Source organism: Rhineura floridana, chromosome 4 (assembly GCF_030035675.1).
Source record: "Rhineura floridana isolate rRhiFlo1 chromosome 4, rRhiFlo1.hap2, whole genome shotgun sequence".
In the NCBI taxonomy this organism is placed as follows: Eukaryota; Metazoa; Chordata; class Lepidosauria; order Squamata; family Rhineuridae; genus Rhineura; species Rhineura floridana.
Genome location: NC_084483.1, coordinates 66,962,885 through 66,984,935, shown reverse-complemented (window position 1 = coordinate 66,984,935; position 22,051 = coordinate 66,962,885). Strand labels below are relative to the sequence as shown.

At 41.7% G+C, this 22,051-nt stretch overlaps 2 protein-coding genes across 4 annotated transcripts in view; both read right to left on the bottom strand.

The window, feature by feature from the left end:
• LOC133383138 (cytochrome b5 reductase 4) overlaps positions 1–1,160 on the bottom strand; it is a 39,287-nt gene extending 38,127 nt beyond the window's left edge. The window contains exons 1-2 of one of the 3 annotated variants that reach the window (XM_061623250.1): positions 835–911; positions 564–697 (exon numbers count right to left, since the gene is read on the bottom strand). In XM_061623250.1, coding sequence (XP_061479234.1) covers positions 564–623 — 60 coding nt within the window. In that variant the 5' untranslated portion in view covers positions 624–697; positions 835–911. Of the gene's footprint in view, positions 1–563; positions 698–834 lie in introns of all 3 variants that reach the window. The other 2 variants (XM_061623249.1, XM_061623251.1) reach the window with 2 other exon arrangements.
• Positions 1,161–5,202: 4,042 nt separating this feature from the next.
• Positions 5,203–11,675, bottom strand: RIPPLY2 (ripply transcriptional repressor 2). The gene is made up of 4 exons (XM_061626254.1): positions 11,315–11,675; positions 11,037–11,112; positions 9,639–9,703; positions 5,203–5,957 (listed from the first exon to the last, which is right to left on the bottom strand). Exons 1-4 carry the CDS (start codon positions 11,395–11,397, stop codon positions 5,795–5,797), a joined length of 387 nt encoding a protein of 128 aa, XP_061482238.1. The 5' UTR covers positions 11,398–11,675; the 3' UTR covers positions 5,203–5,794.
• Positions 11,676–22,051: the final 10,376 nt, after the last annotated feature.

Genomic DNA, 22,051 nt, shown 5'->3' with positions numbered 1-22,051 from the left:
AAGTTCCTCATAGTCTTTCACCAGCCTTCTCTCACTCCCCCACCCTAGACACGTGAAAGGATAAAAGGCACCAACAGACTTGTAGGCCAGGGGTGGGCTGGGGGAACCTTGCCCCCCAAAAATTTCTGCCCCCCTATTTTTTTTTACAAATAAATAATTAAATTTATTATAGATTTCTCTCTCTCCCCCCCCTTTTTTTTGTGCCCTCCAGGAACTTTTCATCTGGCGATGAGCCTGTACACCAACACATACGTAGATTGTCTTTCCACAGCCCTGAAGAACTACATTCAGACGATGCAAGTGTCAGATTAGGACCTCCAGGATATTGAGTGTATTTTGAAAGCAAGCAAGAACCCTAGAACTCCATTCTATTTTAGAAGTTAGGTACCCAGAATTATACAACAGTTCCAAATCCTCAAAAAGAGGAAACAGGCAAATGCATCTGCATTACAACACACACACACGAAGAAAGGGCAGCCCAACTGCTCTGAATGTACAGGCACTTCTAAACCTCATTCACTTCAGCACTGACACCATTCTCTCGCCGGACAGGAATCTTGTACCTTTAAGAGTTGCATAATAGGCAGAAATGAAACAGGTATAGTTTCCCCCGTCGTATACATCTCCAGGCCAGGGAAGACTTCACCTGCGGAGTTTCCGCCTGTAACACAGCTGGTTCAAGATACCGGAGCCCTACCTTAAACAAGCAAAAGATACGTTAACCCTAATTCAGCCTCTGCAGGTGCCAATCCGCAAAACAACCCATCGCACCACCAGCCGGCTGTAGGATTCCAGTGGCAAGTAAAATCACAAAACCCCTCCCAGCCCCCTCACCTTGCTTCGCCCTCCCAGGGCCACCCGCTGCTGGGAGCCTGGGGCAGGAAAAGCCTGAGAAGGAGCGTTGAGCATCCTGCTGCCACAGACAGTCGCCTCGCCTCGTCTCCTCTTCCTCGGAAACTGCAAGTAGAAAGAAAACTCTGCTTCCGGGTTCGGCCTTGTGCCTTAGCCAACAGTTGAAAGAAAGCCGGAGATTATTTTTTTTAAAGGGCGTACTGCGCAGGCGTGAGATTGAAATCGAAGGTTGAGCGCTCTTCTCTGTCGACAGATCTCGAACCCGGGTCGGGCGCGCGCTTGTGCTTAGGTACCACCCACCAGTATTGATTGACAGTCTGCAAAGAGGGGCGGGCCGGAAGGAGCTTCAAGTTTTTCGCACTTGCCTGTGCTGTTTCGCTCTTTTAGGGGGACATGTATTGTTTTTCTTTAAAAATGTGTATCCTGCTTCTCGAGTAACAAATGTTCAAAGTGGTTTATGGAGGCATGGGGAATCCTACAATAATAACAAATTAAGGATAAATGATGACATAATATTGCATATTAAAATAGCCATCAAGTTTACATGTGTGGGTCTTGCCTATACAAAAAAGTCTTAAACAGGCACCAAAAAACAGTACAATGAAGGCTCCTGCCTAACAACAGTGGACAGGGAGTTCCAGAGTGTAGGTGCTGCCACACTGCAATTCTTTGCAAGTGCAGAATGAACATTATCTGGCATTTAACTGCTTCATTAACAAACAGATAACTCAGTAAAACAATGGACTCTGCAGTACCTAATTCTGCTCAGGCTATCAAAGATTTCTAATACCACTACAGTGGTGATTAGGGTTGCCAGGTTCAGGGCCTGAGACCGATCCTGTATCTTTAGAAGAAGAGAAAGTCAGCCAAATGCAGGTGTTCTTGCAACATTGTAATGGCAAAAACCACAAGGTGGAATTCTCCCTTTCCCCTGCACAACTTTTAAAGATACAGAAGACCTCCTGGAGGCTGGGCCTGGGTTTTCAATGGGATTTATTCCTATGTAATCATGGTTGGGATAGGTAAAACTGACCATGGGGGAGTGGAGAGGAGAGGGAAGGAGAAAGGGAGGGGGAAGGAGGGAATTGGAAAGGGCAGAGCTTGGAAGTAACTAGTTACAAGTAATGAATTACTTGTAATTTATTACTTTTTTGAGTAACGAGTGCGTAACTTCATTACATTTTGCTGGTAATAGAACGAGTAGTAACTTCATTACTTTTGAGGAGTAATTGTAATGTTTCCAGCATTACTTTTGTGCATTACTTGGGGGGGGGAAGCAGGGGAAGTCTTCTGCTCCTCTGATTTGTGAATAAAAATCATGCGCTTCAAATTGGGCTTTTGTGCAGCGTTGCTCTTCCTTCATGTTCCATAGGTGCTTAGGAGGTGATGGGGGAGGAGGTGGCGAGCAACACGGGGTAGAGAAAACAATTGTTTAAAAATGGACAGGAGTGGAAGGAGAAAAGAGCCGGAGGCAATATATATATACAAAAATATGTGTGTTGGTGTATCATCACTGCTGGTGGGGGTGGGGGTGGGGGTGGGGGTGGGGGGGTGGATGTGAGATTCTATTATGCCATTCTGTTAATCTTACAGATAAAAAAAATATTCTACTACCCTCTGTGTGTGTGTGCTTATTTTTAATGTTGCTTTAGGCTACTTAGATGTGCAGCAGCCAAGGCCAGCACCTTGTAGGCAATTTTTTTTTAAAGTAACTAAAATATAATTGTAGCAATTACTTTTGAGTAAAAGTAATCAGTTACTTACAGAGCAATTGCAATTGTAACTGTAATTACTACTTTTTGGGCCATGTAACTGTAACTGTAACTTATTACTTTTTAAAAGTAATATTCCAAGCTCTGGGAAGGGGAGGGGCAAAGGAAGAGGCAGGGGAGGGGAGGTTTGATCATTTGCATGCCTATTGAGTTCAGTGGTATTTACTCCTGTGCAATCATGCTTAAGATAGGTAAAACTGACCATGGGGAGGGGGGAAGTGGCCAGGGGGAGGGGATAGGAGGGAGGAGAAGGGAGGGTAGATTTCATCAGTTGCATACTTTTTGAGTTCAATGGGATTATGTATTTCTGTATAATCATGTTTGAAAATGGAAAGGGGCTGCCTTCAAGTCAATCCCGACTTATGGCAACCCTGTGAATAGGGTTTTCACGGTAAACAGTATTCAGAGGAGGTTTTACCATGGCCTTCCTCTGAGGCTGAGAGGCAGTGATTGGCCCAAGGTCACCCAGTGAGCTTCATGGCTGTGTGGGGATTCAAACCCTGATCTCCCAGGTTGTAGTCCAACACTGACCTGGGGGAGGGTCAGGGAGGATAGGAGGAGGGGGAGGAGAGGAGATTAGAAGAGTGGGTGAGTGGGCACTGGGCAGAGAGGAAAACTCTTTCCTTTCCAAAAGGAAAACATTGTAAATAGTATCACTGCTTTTCAGAGTTTCCCCCACCTTTTTATTCTACAGCAGGCACATGTAGTCTCCCACCCAAAATTAAACCAAAGCTGTCCCTGGCCACATCCACACCAGACCTTTATTTCACTTTGGACAGTCATGGCTTCTCCCAAAGAATCCTGGGAAGTGTAGTTAGTGAAGGGTGCTCAGAGTTGTTAGGAGATGCTCTCTGTTCTCTGTTCTCCTCCCAGAGCTTCAATCAGAGCGGCTGACTATTAAACCACTCTGGCCACTGGAGCTCTATCAGGGGAATAGGAGTTTCCTCTCACTACCCTTCACAAATGACACTTCCCAGGATTCTCTGAGGGAAGCCATGACTGTCTCCCTGAAATCAAAGTCTGGTGTGGGCCCTGGATTAGGCAAGCCCAGCAGCTGTGAGTCTGGCTTTTAGAACCCTGACAGTTGGTTCTTATTGAGCATGCCCGACATCATTGAGTTCAAGCCAAAATTTATTAAATTAATTAAAAATTAGCCAGACATGTTTTTAACTTTTAAACTGCAGAAGATGAAGGTCAGCGTATGGGGCACAGTCAGTAACAGGTCCTTTGTGAACATGGCTGATTTTTAATGAATTTCAACAGGTTATGAGAACTCTCAGAAAAAAAGGTGCAAAAGGGGTCTGAGTTTTTTCTCTCTCACTGTTTTGTGTATCACCATGAAAATTGAGAGTGTTGTTAAGCAACCTTTCTTAGTTCAGGACTATAACTTTTATAAGGTTTTGTTTTGAAATGTGCTTATGGGAAGCATCAGAATGGCATGGGGGTATTTTCAATTTAACATTGCGGAATGTGAAAAATCCACTCTGGCTATAGTACATAATAAAATGTATTTTAGAATACATAATAAAATGTACACTTTTAACAGTTGTGTAGTGACAAATCTGAGAGCCAGTGTGGTGTAGTGGTTAAGGTGTTGGACTACAAGCTGGGAGACCAGGGTTCGAATCCCCACATGGCCATGAAGCTCACTGGGTGACCTTGGGCCAGTCACTGCCTCTCAGCCTCATGAAAACCCTATTCATAGGGTCGCCATAAGTCGGAATCGACTTGAAGGCAATACATTATTATATTAGTGACAAATTCAGAAGTGCAGGGTCCCTTCATGTTAGTCACACCTACATCCCCCCATTTTTTGCTGCTCAGTTGAGAATTAGATCCTTATTAATGCCTTCTCCCACAGCAACAGACATCCCTAGGAGCCGATGAACATGAAAGGAGAGAGCGTTGAGAAGAAATCTTCTCAGTAGCTGAGAAGAGTCTTCTCAGTAGCTGACTTCACTCTGATTGGCTCCAATCAGCAGGAAAGGATAAGGAAGCATGTTAGAAGACTCTTCTCAGTGGCTAATACACTCCCCGTTTATGCTGATTGGCTCATAAGATGCCGGAGACATATGGACCCTGCTGAGACCCTGCTTCCAAAAAAAGGAAGGGGTCAAAGATCCCCTAAGACCCTGGATGACTGCAACCCTGACTTTTAACTTTCAAATAAATCTACCAAGAAGAGTCCTGCTGCATCAGAGCAAAGGCCCATCTAGTCCAGCCAAGCAGATAAGACTCTCATCTCCTCCTGCACTGCAGGGAGGCGTTCAGGATGCCTATGTGAAGCCTGCAGCCGCATTCTCCTTGTTTGTATTCCACATCAACTTGTATTCAGAGGAATACTATACACGCCACACCTGCTGAAATTCTCTCTTCTGCACCACTAGTGAAGGTGCAGAAGCTCTCTCCTCTTTTGCATCTGGCCACCCTACTCTCAAGTAAGTGTGCACTCAAGTCAGCCCTACAGTGCAATCCTATACCTAAACATTCTTACAATGGGTTGTCCAGAAAAGAATAGGATTATGGGCTTAGATTCTTTATTGATTTGGGAATGAAATAACAAGATTGAGTTGCCCTTTTCTAAGAGCAGCATCCAGAAAGACAATATTTTCATACATGATGATGTGTAACATGGAACCCAGAAAATCATATTTCTCCTTCATGCTGGTATGTGTGACACACCTTCCCATTTGTCACCCTGAAAAACATTACAAGGCTGAGATCCTAAGCATGTCTACATGAACATAACTCCCACTGAAATCAATAGGGCTTCTTCCTAATAAATATGTTTAGAATCAGATATAAAAAATAAAAATGCTAAAATTTCCTTTTTAAGGAAAAAACATGTAGTTCTCCAGATTCCAATATACAGTCTCACCCCCACCCCTGCCACAGTTCCTCCATCCATCTCGCAGCTATAATTCTATTAATTTTATTGCTATTGATTTAGTGCTATATGCTACTAGCATAACAAGGTTACTGTTTTCAGAATAATGGAGGGTGGGTGGGTATGTGGAAGGTACAAAATAAACTACTGAAGTTATAAAAATGTGAAACGTTTGATTTTAATTTAAAATAATTTACATATAAATTAGCTTAAAATACTATGAGCATATTGATATTAATATTAAATTAATGAAAATAAACAGTGATATTAACACTCATTATAATTAAGAATCCAATTCTGCTCCAGAATCATGTTCCAAGTCATCACTATCTTCATTCTCGGAATCTTCATAAAAGGAAATTGTAGCTTGGACAGGAAAGTTCCTCAGAAGTGCTTCAGCTTCTTGATACAAGTAGTCAAAGCACCTTGATTTGGGCCAGAATAACCTATAACGAATATAAAACATGTTCTGTTCATTTAATATTTAAAGGATGATTAAAGGATCACGTACCTTGGGCTTCACTCCAGTCTAGTTAACATGAAATTAAATTCACTGAATTACTTCTTTAATTTTTAGAGATGTTCACGATGGTAACAAGACTACCCTCTCTTGTCCCGCCCCTCTCTTTCTTGGAGTTGCTGGATGTTAAGATCAGGGAGGATGTTTTTTTACATCTTGCAAATGAACTATTGCCACACTGGTTCGATGCTTACACCAGGAACCTCCATCGGTAGTTACACCTCCGGACTATACAGGAGAGAAGCCCTATTATTTTTGGAACTTGTTGCTTTTACGTTATTGTTAGTTTTTATTGTTAGTCTCTTAATGTTTTGAAGTTTACATGTTCTGCTTTGTACATCGCTTAGAGTGGCTGACAATTCAGCCAGATAAGCGACTAATAAGTCGAATAAATAAAGTCGAATAAGTCAAATACACCCAACTAACAGGATATCTTTTTCTTTAAAAAATGTGAAAGATCTACTGGGTCAATGCATATGTATAGATATGAGCTATGGGAATCACTGAGCTATGGCAAGTGATGTTTTGCACACAGAATGCCCCAGATTCAATCCCTGACATCTCCAGGTAAGGCTGGAAAGTATGCCCTGCCTGAAATCCCAAATAATTGCTGCCAGTCAGGGTAAACAATATTGAGTTAGATGGACCAATGATCTGACTCAGTATAAGGCACCTTATGTTGAAAGATTTCTTTTATGCTCTCAAGACAGCTAAATGTTTTTCAGTTTGTTAAAAACAGCATGAAAATCAATTTGATATTCAGAACTTGCCTCAAAATCTATCATAAATCTGTCACAAAATGTTCTGAAGTTTGTTATATGAAATGCTAATTATAGCATATAGTTATATGAAATGTCCAAACTAGTTAAACACAAATATCAATGTTGGAATCCATGCAGTACAATCAGCATTAGGGATGCAAAAGCAGCCTCTGGCCCCTGAATTATGTTCATTTCTATGACCTCAACAGTGAGCACCTTCACTTGGGCACATACAAACAGGACTGTTTTAACTTTTTCAGAAACAGCTGTAGCTTCAGCTCCTATCCCAACAGCAGAAGCTGCTTTTTAAACCTGGAGGAATTTTTAAATGACCACAAAAACTGCACATAGGCAAGAAGTCATTAAGAAGCTCATTTACTGCAGAACTACACACTGGTCATGTTTACATGCCAGGGAAAAAAAGCATAGTTTAGCACAGAAGTGGCTAACCTGTGGCCTTCCAGATATTGTTGGACTCCAACTCCTATCAGCCCCATCTAGCACAGACAACAGTGAGGGATGATGGATGTTATAGTCCAGCAACATCTAGAGCCACAGGTTCCTCATCCCTGGTTACTGCAATGTGAAAGAGTAGGACCTGGACACTCTTCCCTCTCCTCTCTTGTGCTGCACTGCTGGGAGGCATTCAGAAGTTTTTGTTTTTGCTTTTATTTATTTATTTATTTATTTATTTATTTATTAAATTTATTAGTCGCCCATCTGGCTGGTTATCCAGCCACTCTGGGCGATGTACAACATAAAAACATACAATTTAAATTAGAGCATTAAAAAATCTCAACCAATGATAATAAAACCTAACCTTAACTGTGGTATGTTGTCTCATCCATACTGACCAACTGTGGTTAACATTAATTATGGTTATGGTCAAACAAGACAACTTCATATCATAGCTACCGAAGCTAGCTTGTTTGAACTAATCATTTAGTTCTGCGTCTGGATAACAGGGCTTGTTGTTATGTGCTTTCAAGTAGATTATGACTTATGAGGGCAAGCTGTGTCCCCCAGTCCTTAGGAGCAATGCTGAGGAGGTGTAGGGGGTTGTAGTGGTTAGGAAGGACTAGTGAAAATTAGAGACTTCACCTTACATGAGTAGAATTGCTTTCTTCTCACGCAGTGGTACCTTTGCATACAAACCAGAGCTAGGAACTATAATATGTAGTCCCATTCTGATGTTCTATTTACTAGAGCTACAAAAGTCAAGAAAAAAGAAGTTTAATGAGAAAATAAACCATGCTTACGCCTTAGGGGCATTTCACAAAGTTTCCCCAGGCTGAAATATTAAATGATGCTTATAACAATCCAAAAGAAAACCTTTCTTGAATAGTTTAGTTCTGGTAATAGTTCAGCTCTCATAATGCACATACATAAGTGTACTGCATTCTCGGAGATGTCACCACCCAAACTGGGGCTGTTTGAACTTGGAATCTACCATGAATGTCTAGTGGGCCCATCACTTCTCAGTCTGCAGCCTTGTTTCCCTAGTGAAAATTTCTTCTTCTTGGCCAAAATACTTAAATATACATTCTACATAAGCTAATAACTAATAAAATGAAAGATATATAACCGCTCAAATACAATTGCTGTTATACAAGGTCAGGCAAAAATGATTTAATGGCATCTAATGGGAAATTTCAGGATGGAGTTATGAATGTTCCTGGGCACTTAAAGATTCTATAAAAGTCAATAGGACTTATATACATACAAGTAAGTTTAGCTCTGCAGTGGGAACTCTGCCATGATCTCGCTACAGACATCTCTGCACAGTACTGTTGCACGCACCCCAGTCTCTGAGCAGTGAGAGACTTCAAGGGGCTCCAGCGCTTACTCAGGGATTGGGTTCCCTGGAACAAAGGCGGCTGGAGACTGTGGTGTCTTTATGATATATTTATATTTCTTTACAAAGATATACAATATGAGCATAAGATGGAAGGGGCTCACAACATTAACACTCCAACAGATCTTGCTTCCCCATTAGGTTTTCAGGGAGGGATCCCAAAGCAATGGCCTTGGAATCAGCACAGACCCCAGAGTGTCTTTGCAGCTCCCAGCTGAACATCAAACTAAAACACACCACACACAGCGAGAGAGGCTACCTCCTGGCCCTTGTCAGGTGAGAGGGCCTACCCCCTTGAAAGAGCATCACCAGCCATTTGTTCCTATGGCAACACATCTGTTCTTGACCAAATCTTTAGACATGTTAATGGACGTATCTGACAGACTTGGCCAGACCCATTACCAAAACAAATGAACTAGTTTGACCAGTTCAGCTGGTTCCTATAACAGTTCACTTCCTCATTCTGGTGGGGGAAACTGCAGGAAAAGTTACAGAACTGAGAAAAAATATACAATATGGCACAGAGTTTTCCACACTCATCTCTTCCTTCCATGCAAACTGTGCAGTCCACAGTTATCTGGTGCAGTGATCGAACACACCCAGGACGGAGGGGGGGAATTCCATGTGGCAATGCATTGGTCCAGTCACTGAAGCCCAACATAATATACCTCATAGGAACCCTGTTGTTGAATAGGTGGGCCACATGCTATTCTATGCCCATCTGGCCACCAGGAAAAGCAGGTGCACAGTACAGGCAGAAACCTCATATAGGCAACAGCCCTGTGGGGCAGCAGATCAGAGGGATATTCTGCTTCTCTCTGAGTCCTGAAATTAAGCAGTCAAAGAGTCCCCTGTACTGCACCATAAATGCCTTCACTGGATGGTATTCTTCCCACTAGGTTAATGATACAGAAGCCCTGCTAGGAAAAAACAAACAAACAGAAAATATAGCCCCTATTAGGTTTAAATAATATCAGTGCTTACACCTTACCTGACTGGGTGTATATACTGTGTGAGTTTTGCTGAGTCTTCTGTAGTCTCAGAAAGGCTGCACAACTAGGAGCATAAGCATGAGACACAGGTCAAAAACAGAATGGTTAACAGTGTAGATCAGTGGTTCTTAACCTTTTCCATTGTCAGCACCCCTTGGATTTCCAAAATATGCTCTCGCACCCCCTGAAAAAATATCATTTTTTTTTATTTTAATGTGTGTTTTAGCCTAACTTAGCTAAGATAAACGACAGTTTTCCTAAATTGTTGGTTGTTCCCTTGAACAACGCCTCACACCCCTAGAAAAAGTGTCTCGCACTCCCACGGATGTGTGCAGCCCAGGTTAAGAACCACTGGTGTAGATTAAGGGCAATATCAAAAGCAATGTAAAAACACCTCTGGAATGTGTCACTTGGTAATGGAACGTAATCCTGATAAAATGGGAAGAGAGCCAGTTTCATTTAAGCCTACAACTCCCATAATCTCTGACCATTGGCCATGCTAGCTGGGGCTGATGAAAACTGGAGTCCAACAACAGTATCTGGAGGGGCTCTGTGTTACAGGCATGAAATGCACACACATTGATTTAGGTATCACTTGAGAAAGCAAGGTAAGCCTATTTAGGATCAAGATCCTGGCTAACAAATAAGAGAGCTCTACTGTTCAGCTGTTGACTTGCTGTTTTAAATGATGGAATTTTTGTAATGCATTTATTGGATTCTGATCTTTATTTGTAGTTTATAATTTCTGTAAAACCGTTAGGAACTTTTGCCAAAATGTATATAGATTTTCCAATTTAATTAAAATGTGTCATCAAAAGAAGGACAAAGTAGCCCTTGCTGTTGCCTCCATGGACTCTTTTGGGAGGAAGGGTGGGATATTTATTTATTTATTTAGTTCAATTTTTATACCGCCCACAGCAAAGCTCTCAGGGCGGTGTACAACAAATAAAAATATATCTTTACATTTCAATATTAAAAACCATCTAATTCTCAAATCAACAATTAAACAAACAAATAAAACATATAACTAACAAATACAACATTAAATACAAATACTGAAATACTAAAATATTAAAAATATTAAAATGCCTGGGCAAAGAGGAAGGTTTTCACCTGGCACCGAAAGGATAGTAAAGTAGGCGCCAGGCGTACCTCGTCAGAAAGGGTGTTCCATAGTTCGGGGGCCACTACTGACGATGGTGATATCATCATGCCCCAATATGCCTCTGTATTGTTTTTAACTGATAGACTAAAAAGGAAATGATGACATCGTCATTCGCACTCTTCCATGCACATAGAGGTAGGAAGTAAAGAGCCAGCCCAGTCAGTACACAACTCCACACTACCATAACCCCACGTGGGATTGTTGTCGCTTCTGTCAGAATGGACGCACTCACCGCCCTGTGGTTTTGCCTGTGCTGCCTTTCTGCATCTTTGTGGGTGGGAATCCAAGGTCTCCAGAATCCTTCGGACCTGCAGAATCAAGGGAACAAAATGCAGTTTTGCCTTAGCTGGGCTGCCCCGCATGGTAAGAAAGACTGAGAGCGCGAGGGAGGGATGGCTGGAAAGGAGGATGGAGAAAAGCAACACAAAGCCTCTGATTTCAAGAGGCGGCTGCCTACGAGTTCTAAGGCCCGCGCGCTGGTCGCGCTGGACCGAAGGAAAGCGCGGGTACCTTGCTTGTCCCTTGCAGCAAATCCGGGGGCTCCGAGCTCCATGGGGAGGAGAACCGCAGAGGCAGACTGGCGAACTCTCCATGCTCCGTCCCTCGCCGCAGTCAACCCAGCTCAAGTGCCACAGATGCTGCTTCCTCCTCGTCTCGCCTCTTCGGAGATTTCTCCGGGACTGGGCTCTGGATCGGCTGTCGCCCGTGGGGTTTTTATAATGACTGCTACGCAGTCTCCCAGCCGCCTCATCTCATTTGCCGGAGAGGTAAACAAAAAGGCTGCGCGTGAAAGCCGCATCAGGGTAAACAAGGAGCGTGGACGCGTGCGAGCCCCAAATGGCCCAGGGAGAGATTTGGCAAGTGAGTGTTAATCACACTTGAGCAGACACATGGCTGTTGTCATTAAGAGGGGAAGCCCACGCTTGGGCTCTAGCTGCAAAGTGTCCAGCGTGAGAAAGCCAGGGACTCTCTAGCGTTGGCATGTGTGTGTTTTGTTGGGAGGAATGGCCACTTCAAAATTCCTCTCTCTATATTGATTAATTAGCATATGCAAATGTTTATATATCCCACTTTTCCAAAAACTGTGGTCAAAACAATAATTAAACTATCAGATTTAACCTATGAAAATAACTATAGAACTAAACAATAGTATGTATATATATATAATTAAACAATAAAAATAACAATATATAACAATTTATAACAGCAAGAGCAATAAGAAGCCAAGACAAAACAGCTAAACCACCCGAAGGCATGCTGTAATAAATAGGTTTTCCCTTGACATCTAAATACTGACAAGGAAGGCCAAGCAAATCTCCTAGAGTAAGGGCGGGAACCTGTGGCCCTCTGGATCAGGGTTAGCCAAGCTTGTGCTCTCCAGATGGTTTTGGACTACCGTTCTTATCATCCCTGACCATTGGCCATGCTGGCTGGGACTGATGGATGTTGCAGTCCAACAACATCTGCAGAGCACCACTTTATATTGACATAGGATTATAGCCTTAAAAACCAAGTTGTAGGTCAGTGACAGAGGCTGCAATCCTATATCCATTTGGCTAGAAGTAAGTCCGATTGAACTTAACAGGACATGTTTTAGTAGAGATGTATAGGAAGGGGAAGCTGTGACCCATCAGATGTTGTTGAACTCCCAAGTCCCATCAGTTCTAGCTAGCATGGCCAATGGTAAGGGAATACGTGACAGTTGTAGTCAAACATCTGCCATAGAGGGTGTGGTGCCACAACAGGGAAGACGTATCTCCACAGAAATCCTTTTCATCTCAGAAGGACAGGAGACCCAAAGAAAGGCAGTGAGTGAGCAGAGGGGGATATAGGAATTTATTTATTTGTTTGTTTAACAAATGTGCATACCACTTTTTTTAAAAAAAATCCCAAAGCAGTTCATAAGTTATAAAAAAATGATTTAAAACATCTACATCTTTTTAAATATTATTATATATAAACATTGTTTAAAAGACTTTAAACAAACACCCAACAATAGTCCAACATAGTATAACACTACCCAAAGCAAGCCACAATACCAATTCATTCAAGAAGTCCTTGAGAAACCCTCAGGTCAGACCACTGAGGCCTTTAAAGATCAACACCTGCATCCTGAATTACATTTGGACATCCATTGGAAGCCAATGTGAATTTTGCCAAATAGGTGCACTATGTTCCTTTCAGAGGTGTCTCAGTCAACAGTTTCACTGCCATATTGTGGAGTCGACCAATTGGCATTTTCAAATTGCCTTCAAAGGTGCATTACTTTTTTGTGGCATTTTAGTTGGTCCTAATAAAGATATTGCCCAGTTGAATTTTGAAATGTTGCTGATCAACCAGCTTAGCTTCCACTAAACTAACTAAGATGTAACCAGGGGATGGATAACTAACAAGGTGATTCCTATCCAAAAAGGGCTGTAGGTGCCATACCAACTAAATTTGGTAAAAGGCACTTTAAGCCATAGATGCTACACGGGCCCCAGAGATAGAGCTGAATCGAAAAGCACCTTCAAGCTTTGAACTTGGTTTTTTAGAGATCTAGTATCACAGTGGCTAGAGTGTTAGACTAAGACTAGAGAGTCCCAGGTTCAAATCCCCACTCAGCCATGAAACTCACTCATTGTGTGACCTTTGGCCAGTCCCTGTCTTTCAGCCTAACCATGAAAACCACCCTAAGCTCCCTGAAGATAGGGCAGAATAAAAATTGAAGGGGGAGTGCAACCCCAAGTAAAAAAGGATAAATTCCCTACTCCCTTGCCAGGTGAACAACATCTGGATTGAGCTTCAGTATACTATCCCTCATCCAGCCAATTGTTGACTTCAGACCTGTTCACCATGACCACTGCACCATCTGGGTTAGGAGAAATACAGCTGGATGTCAACTGGATGCTAGAAACACTTAACCTCAATTCTCTGCATAACCTTAGTCAGTGGTTTAATATAGATGTTGAAAAGTGGGGTGAGGGGAATACTATGCTAGAATATGCCAGAGCATGGTGCTATCAACCTGGAAAAACAGTGAAGGATGCTATGAACCACTGAACGATCCAGTAGAATTAATAGGGTCACACTTCCAGGGGTGTAGTCATCTGGGGACTCGGGGTGTGTGTGTCTTAGACCCTTTACATTTTGGGGAGCATAGAATCATAGAATCATAGAATAGTAGAGTTGGAAGAGGCCTACAAGGCCATCAAGTCCAACCCCCTGCTCAATGCAGGAATCCAAATTAAAGCATTCCCGACAGATGGCTGTCCAGCTGCCTCTTGAATGCCTCCAGTGTCAGAGAGCCCACTACCTCTCTAGGTAATTAGTTCCATTGTCGTATAGCTCTAACAGGAAGTTTTTCCTGATGTTCAGTCGAAATCTGGCTTCCTGCAACTTGAGCCCATTATTGCATGTCCTGCACTCTGGGACGACTGAGAAGAGATCCCGGCCCTCCTCTGTATGACAACCTTTCACGTACTTGAAGAGTGCTATCATATCTCCCCTCAGTCTTCTCTTCTCCAGGCTAAACATGCCCAGTTCATTCAGTCCCTCCTTATAGGGCTTTGTTTCCAGGCCCCTGACCATCCTTGTTGCCCTCCTCTGAACCTGTTCCAGTTTGTCTGCATCCTTCTTGAAGTGCGGAGACCAGAACTGGACACAGTACTTAAGATGAGGCCTAACTAGTGCTGAATAGAGGGGAACTAATACTTCACAGTATTAGTAGCAGGGTTCCAGCAGGGTCCCTCTGTCTCCAGCATCCTATGAGATAATCAACATGAAAGGTAGAATTCTCCCTTCCCCTTGCACAACTTTTAAAGATACAGAAGACCTCTTCACTGCCAGGCCCAGCCTCCAAGAGATCTTCTGTATCTTTAAAAGTTGCATAAGGGGAAGGGAGAATTCCACCTTGTGGTTTTTCCCATTACAGTGTTGCAAGAACACCTGCACTTGGCTGACTTTCTCTTCTCCTAAAGATACAGGATCAGTCTCAGGCCCTGAACCTGGCAACCCTAAGTCCCACCCTGACAGTTTTTTCCTTTTCCTTTTCTATTGCAGGCAGCACTGGTTTAAGCAATGCATCCCTACATGCCTTCCATATGGAAACCCACCATTACACCCTATCGATGATGCCAGGGCTGTCCAAAGTCTAAATGGAGGTTAAATGATTAAGGCAGTGCATTACTTTTACCTAGTCCAGTGCTTTACTTTTTTCCCTTAGGAGTAAATGGCAGCCATTAATTTATATGTAAGAAACAAAAGAGGCAGACTTAGGGCTGCTGTTGGGGTGGGGACAAAAGTCATCCTGCCCCAACTCCCTCGTAACCCCAGTTTAGCATCAACCCTTCCCTTTCTCCTTCCTAGCCCCACCTGTGCCTTGATCGCACTGCAGTGGGTCAAAATATTGGGAACTAGATACTTTATGGGTTTTGAAATGTTCATTTATAGTTTTACACCTTATGACAGTTCTGCTATAATATCCAGTACTGCAGTTCTGCTATAATATCCAATTACCATATATAAGTTAATACTCATCCAGAACATTACTAAGTATATAAAAATTATGAATTCTGTTTGTCATCCTCTTTGTGTGCATATGCTTGCAGTTTATCTCCAAAGTTAAATGAGCACTGACATTCACAAATACCAAAGTTGACAGTTACAGATACATTTTGTAAATGTCTAAAGAAATAGATGAGAGCCAGCGTGATGTAGTGGTTAAGGTGCTGGACTACAGTAGGGCCCTGCTTACCAGCGCTTCGCTTCCCAGCGTTCTGCTAATGCGGCAGCTTTCATTCCCCATTTTAAAGCCGATTTTGCAGCATTTTCGCGCAATGAGCCTCATTATACTCAATGGGGTTCCGCTTTACGGCGATTTCCGCTTTACGGCAGAGGTCCAGAACGGAACCTGTCGTATAAGCGGGGCCCGCCTGTACAACCTGGGAGACCAGGGTTCAAATCCCCACACACCCATGAAGCTCACTGGGTGACCTTGGGCCAGTCACTGCCTCTCAGCCTCAGAGGAAGGCAATTGTGAACTCCCTCTGAATACCGCTTACCATGAAAACCCTATTCATAGGGTCGCCATAAGTCGGGATCAACTTGAAGGCAGTCTATTTCCATTTTTTCAAAGAAATAGATATAAACACCCCACCCACCCTGCATTTAGGAGACATTTAGCTTTATAACTCAAGGAACCAAGAATTGGAACTGAAATCGTCTTGGGAAATGTTTTCATTGTCTACATTTCAATACTGGAAGACTATGAAGTAGTCTGCATAGACACACAAGCACAAGCACTGAGATCTGGGCAGATTTAAGTGTGTTATTCCAAACAAGGAGTGTGCCCACAGATGGCTCAGGGTGAGATCTGGCAGGATGGTGCTAATGGCACTTTTACATGGGAATATCTGGATGGAAAACATTCCACTCACTTCATATTTGCCTCTGAATGAACAAAGTTTGAACAGAGCTCTTGCGATCACTAGAACATGTTGCATTGTGAACCTTCTATCTGTAAACAATAAACAAACTATACGTCCATTTTACATATGCAGTGTTAAGGGCTTGGTGTGTGTTATAGATCTCACATTTACAGCCAGGGTCCTGCTTTGCTTCACTAAGGATGGCAGGAAAACACCCAAGGTAATTGGTTTGTCACCTCTTTATCGCTGATGACTTTCTGAGGTTGAGAACCTTTTATTACAGGAGATTCCACGGTCTTGATAAGTGGTCATTTTCAAGTCAGGACCAGTCCACATGATCTCCCCCCCTTTTTTTAACATGAAGCAGTCAATCTGAGTTTATTCATCCAATATATATTAGCTTGAGGTGGTCTTCTGAATTGTTAACACATGATGACTTGGAATTTGGGCACATAGGCCTATTACAAACGGGAGTCATTTCCAACAGAGAAAGCTCATCCGTGTTGGAAATAGCATTACTATGTGATTTAGACATAAGTGTGATTGCATAAAGCAGTTCATCACTAGGGAAAAAAAGTTATTGGAATTATGGGGATTGATGCCAGATGTAACTGATTATAGATCCATTTCATTATAATGACAACTATAGTGACTCTGCGTATAGGATGCTGGTCAGGTATATAATTTCACTGTGTATTAATCTCTCACAAATGGCCTGGGAAATGGGTGCAACTATTCCCTGTCCTCTAATATTTTGGCACATTGCAGTCACTGTTCATTGCAGCAGCAGTACCATCAGATGTTAAAGAGAAAAAGAACATTACAAAGGAAGAGAACTCAGATTTAGTAATCATCTCAATAGTAGTTTTTTCACTGTATTTTTATGTATGATTCAGGTGGCTGGATTTCAGATTTAGACTGCCGTCCTATGAACATTTACCTAGAAAAAAAAATCCATTGGAATTTAATGCAAGTTAAAAAAGGTAAAGGTGTCCCCACACTTATAGTGCAAGTCGTTTCCGACTCTTAGGGTGACGTCTTGCGACGTTTATAAGCAGACCGTATATATGGGGTGGGATTGCCAGTTCCTTCCCCGGCCTTTCTTTACCCCCCAGCGTATGCCGGGTACTCATTTTACCGTCCACGGATGGATGGAAGGCTGAGTGGACCTCGACCGCTTTTACCGGAGATTTGACTTCCTTCTTTCGTTGGAATCGAACTCCGGCCGTGAGCAGAGCTTCGGCTGCATTACCGTCGCTTACCACTCTGCGCCACGGAGGGTCATAATGCAAGTTACTTCTGAGTAAATTTACATAGGATGAGCTGCATGTTTCTGGGTACTGTTGAGTATGAACATAATTTAGATGAACAAAACAATTTGATTATTCAATGTATAAACATAGAAATTAGAATTTTAATCAAAATATACTGATTTTCTGTTTCAATACAAGGTAGGATTTTGGATTATTAAGTGAAGATGATGAATCCTTGTGTGGGGGGAAACTATGAAACACTATCCTTTTTTAAAAAAAAATATCATCAAACTAATTTTACTTCATTAAAGGTACTTTAAGCAGAGAGGAAATATTTGGAATGAAAAATAAGTTCTGTCACACTGTTGTTCCATTGGAAATATGATTTTTAAAAGGACTTATCATTTGTGAAACAAATCTCATGTAATAAATGAACACACATGCATGCAATTTGTTTCAAAACTAACAAGTCCTTTTAAAATCATATTTCCAATGGAACAACAGTGTGATAAAATTCATTGGAGAAAATATATAAAATATATTTTAGAAAATATAATTACATAGTGCAACAATCCCTTCTTGTATATAATGTACATGCACACCAACTATCCTGGAATTTATTATTTATTTTATTTATTAGATTTATATCCAGCCCCTCCTCCCAGCAAGAGCCCAGAGCGGCAAACAAAAGCACTAAAAACATTCTAAAACATCATAAAAACAGACTTTAAAACATATTAAAACAAAACATCCTTAAAAACTTAATACGTTGTTAACATTTTGTTTTAATATAACATCTTTAAAAACATTTTTTTAAAAAAAGTTTTAAAAACGTATTAAAAAGCAATTCCAACACAGACATAGACTGGTATAAGGTCTCTACTTAAAAGGCTTGTTGAAAGAGGAAGGTCTTCAGTAGGCGCTGAAAAAATAACAGAGATGGCGACTGTCTAATATTTAAGGAGAGAGAATCCGAAAGGGTTGGTGCCACTAAACTAAAGGTCCATTTCCTAGGTTATGTGGAACAGACCTCCTGATAAGATGATATCTACAGGAGGCCCTCACCTGCAAAGCGCAGTGATTGACTGGGTGTATAAGGGGTAATTCCTGGTCCCAAGCTGTATAGGGCTTTGTACACCAAAACCAGAACCTTGAACTTAGCCTGGAAGCTAATAGGTAGCCAGATTTACAGCATCACAGCATGAGCCTATGAATGTCTATTCAGAAGTAAGAAAACTTGTCTGCCAGTTCAGATCTTCTTCGGAGGTACTCATTCACATCCCACCAGCATCTGAATTGCATTTGGCTGAGATGTGGAAAAGGACATTTTCTGTGACTATGCCTAGGCTTAGGCACACCCTGCCAGCGGAGGCCTGTGCCCCCCTTCTCAGATGGCCTTCTGTCCCTGTGCAAAGACATTTCTTTTCCAGCAGATGTTTGGCCTGTCAAGGTGTTAATTTTAATCTCGATTTGTTAATGGAAGCATTTTATCTGTTGTCTCTTCTCTGTTTTTTGTTGTTGTTGATTGCTTTGTGTTTTATTGTTATTTTTAATATTTATTTATTTAATTTGCTCAATAACTTTCTTTTCTGCCTCTTAGAAACTTATAAGGTAGCAAACAAGAATATACTAGTTAAACAAATGTATAGGGTGACATGCAATTGTGTCCAGCTGCCAGTGGAACAAACGTCAGCATGCGCAACAGCAGTTCCCCCTCCTCTCTCCTTGCCCCCTGCAGCATCCCATGCACCCCTCAAATCTGTTCTGGAGGGTTGGTAAACTCTCTGGAGCAATTTGGAAGGGGTGCAGGAGGCTGGAGGGAGGGGGGGAGTCTTCCTGCACCTAAGGAAGTCTGCTTGCACAACGTTGGATATCATCCATAACTATAAGATATAAAACATCCAATTAAACACAGAAGATTAGTGCAAAATACCCATAAGTAAAATTCTAGAACCAACAACTAATAAAACAAGTGAAACCTGTCCAAGATTGCTAAGATACAACTAACCCAAACATGTGGTTCATGACAGATGCTCTTGGAGGTCACTGATTCATAGGGTCGCCATAAGTCGTAGTCGACTTGGAGGCACATAACAACAACAAACCCAAACATGCTGATAATAAGTTTGCAAGCTGCCTTGAGCATGTATTTTAATGGGTACAATTACTTGTAAAAGAAAAACAAGTCCCGCTGAGTTTCAATGACTTTGTTGTAAGTGTGCTTGTTTAGGATGGCAGCCTCAATTTGAAAGGCAGTGTGAGTCAAAAAAAGATTCCTACCTCTCAAGGAGTATAACCCCAGCTCACTAACAATTAACATATCTCCCTTAACTCTGAACAAGCAAGGATCTTGTTTCATTACAGATGAAAATTTCAAAGTACAAATAAAAATGACAGTTTAATTTCCCCCCCATTGCCCTCATTCCAATGGCCAGGAAATGTTTCTAATCAGATAGTGTTGATTACATTTCTTATTTGAGAAAATTGTACTCTGCCCTTCATTAATAGAATTGTTGATATAATTAAAGTTAAGTAACCTGTTCATTTGACACAGGCACACTTTTCATATTTTCCTATCCTGGGATCCTTTCAATGATGATATTTTAGTAATGGAACTATTTGATCACAGATCTTAAGGCAGTTTCCGTACATCACAAACATACAGTTTAAAAAAACCAATAAAGCAAGTACTATAAATAACAAACCATTAAACACAAGCTAATCAGACAAAAAGACAAACAGCAAAATTGTCACAGCAGGCAGCTGAGAGAATCACGGCATTGCACCCTGGCCCATTCACCACATGGAAAAGCTCTGCCAAAAGGCTATTTGTGGACATGTTCTTCACTGCCATCACTGCTACATGGTAGGCAGAATAATGCATGTTCAGTCAGGTTCAGATCAGGATTTGCACCACCTGCGCTCCAGCCACCAACCTTCCTGTTTCCTCATATGCAGGTCACTAGAGTACCAAGGTGACCTGTGCACTCCACAGCATTGGCAAGGGAGGATAGAAAGGCATGTATATGTAGAAACTTCTGATTTTTCCATTGCTGGAAAGTAGCCTGCTGTACAAAGCCATGAGGAGATTTGAAATACCCTAGGATCTTACTGGGAGAAAAGGCAGGATATAAATCTAATATAGATACTGATGTGTGGAAGCTTATCACAAATGAACATATATAATGCATTTAGATTATGCATTGGTCATAGGAAAGCTGACACCTAAAAAGAGCTCATTTCCACCAGTATGTCATTTTAACTTCACTGCCATTTGCATGACCAAGAATAACACAGTTGCTTGAAAACAGATAGGTAAAGAAATATCAGTTTGTTAATGAGGCATGGTAGATGTCCTGTGGTTCTGCAATAATATGCTAACTGGTACAAATCAGAATCAGTTCATCATATTTTTGGCACTGCCTTTCCTTATAAGCTTTCAAGGCAATAATGACTTTTAGAATCATGTGGCTTTTGGTGGCATTCAGCGACTGGTTTTGACTATAATCCTGCACCCACTGAAGCCAGTGAGATTTAGGAAGCCCAACTGGGCACAGGATTACAATCTTAAAATACAATCAGTGGTGCAATTAGGTTGTTTTAGACTCAAGGGTTCATGATCTTATGGATGGTTGTGTGGCAATTCACTTACTTCAGAGTGTAGTAACCCATCCCTGCTACAACTGGGGCTCTGCTATTCATTCTGCTGAGTGAGCAGAAGTGCCACAAAGTCCTGCTCTGGCAGGCATCACTGGCTGCAATCATAAGCATACTTCCTTGGAAGTACGTACAAATGCAGCTGATTTTTGAGGAAACTTATTTAGGTTCAGAGTATTCATTTGGTCTAGCTTTCATTCCCCTTTGCTTCTCTTTGGAAAATGAAGCCTTTGTGTTTCGCAATGTGATCTTATCCTGCCCTTCCCTTTTCCTCTTCCTTGATCAATACCAATCTCCATTGCTACAGGGCGGAGCTGCAGGTGGGTTTAGGAATGTCCCCAATCTGAAATCCCAGAGAACTGCTGCCAGTCAGTGTAGACAATACTGAGTTAGATGGAGCAACCGTCTGAGTTGATATAAGGTAGCTTTCTACATTCCAGTGTATTTTTAACATTGCCTTGTTTGTGAACTACCCAGGGAATACTTGTTAATGGGTGGCATATAAATTTAATAAACAATGGCACAGTCCTAACCATGTCTACTCAGAACTAAGTCCTATTGAATTTGGTGGGGCTTACTCCTAGGTAAATGGTGTTAAGATTACAGCCTAAATGAATTAATAATTGTTTGTCATTCAAATAGAAAGTAGTTACTGACATTCATAACGAAGCCAGCTCTCATCCTTTATTTAAAGTATGTGTGGTCAATTCTTTTGTAAATTCTGGAAATGCAGTGTTAATGGTGCAGATGTTTTGTAGCAGTATCAGAAAGTTCAATGTTGGAACAAGTAATCTTGCTAATATAGCAGATGATGGGATGGAGGCTGAAACAAAATGCTTTGACAGTTATGTTTGACTTTTGTGGGCAGAATATCCCAAAGATTGGCAAAATTGTGAAAAGTAAACCTTATTGTTGAAGTCAAAATAACT

Bases quoted from the DNA above. Each gene is read 5' to 3' on its own strand.
- RIPPLY2 (XM_061626254.1), bottom strand. From the start codon at position 11,397: ATGGAGAGTTCGCCAGTCTGCCTCTGCGGTTCTCCTCCCCATGGAGCT. The intron at 11,113-11,314 runs GTACCCGCGCTT...TTGATTCTGCAG, and splicing joins TGCTGCAAGGGACAAGCAAG to GTCCGAAGGATTCTGGAGAC. The intron at 5,958-9,638 runs GTAAGGTGTAAG...TATTCGTTATAG, and splicing joins CAGTATATACACCCAGTCAG to GTTATTCTGGCCCAAATCAA.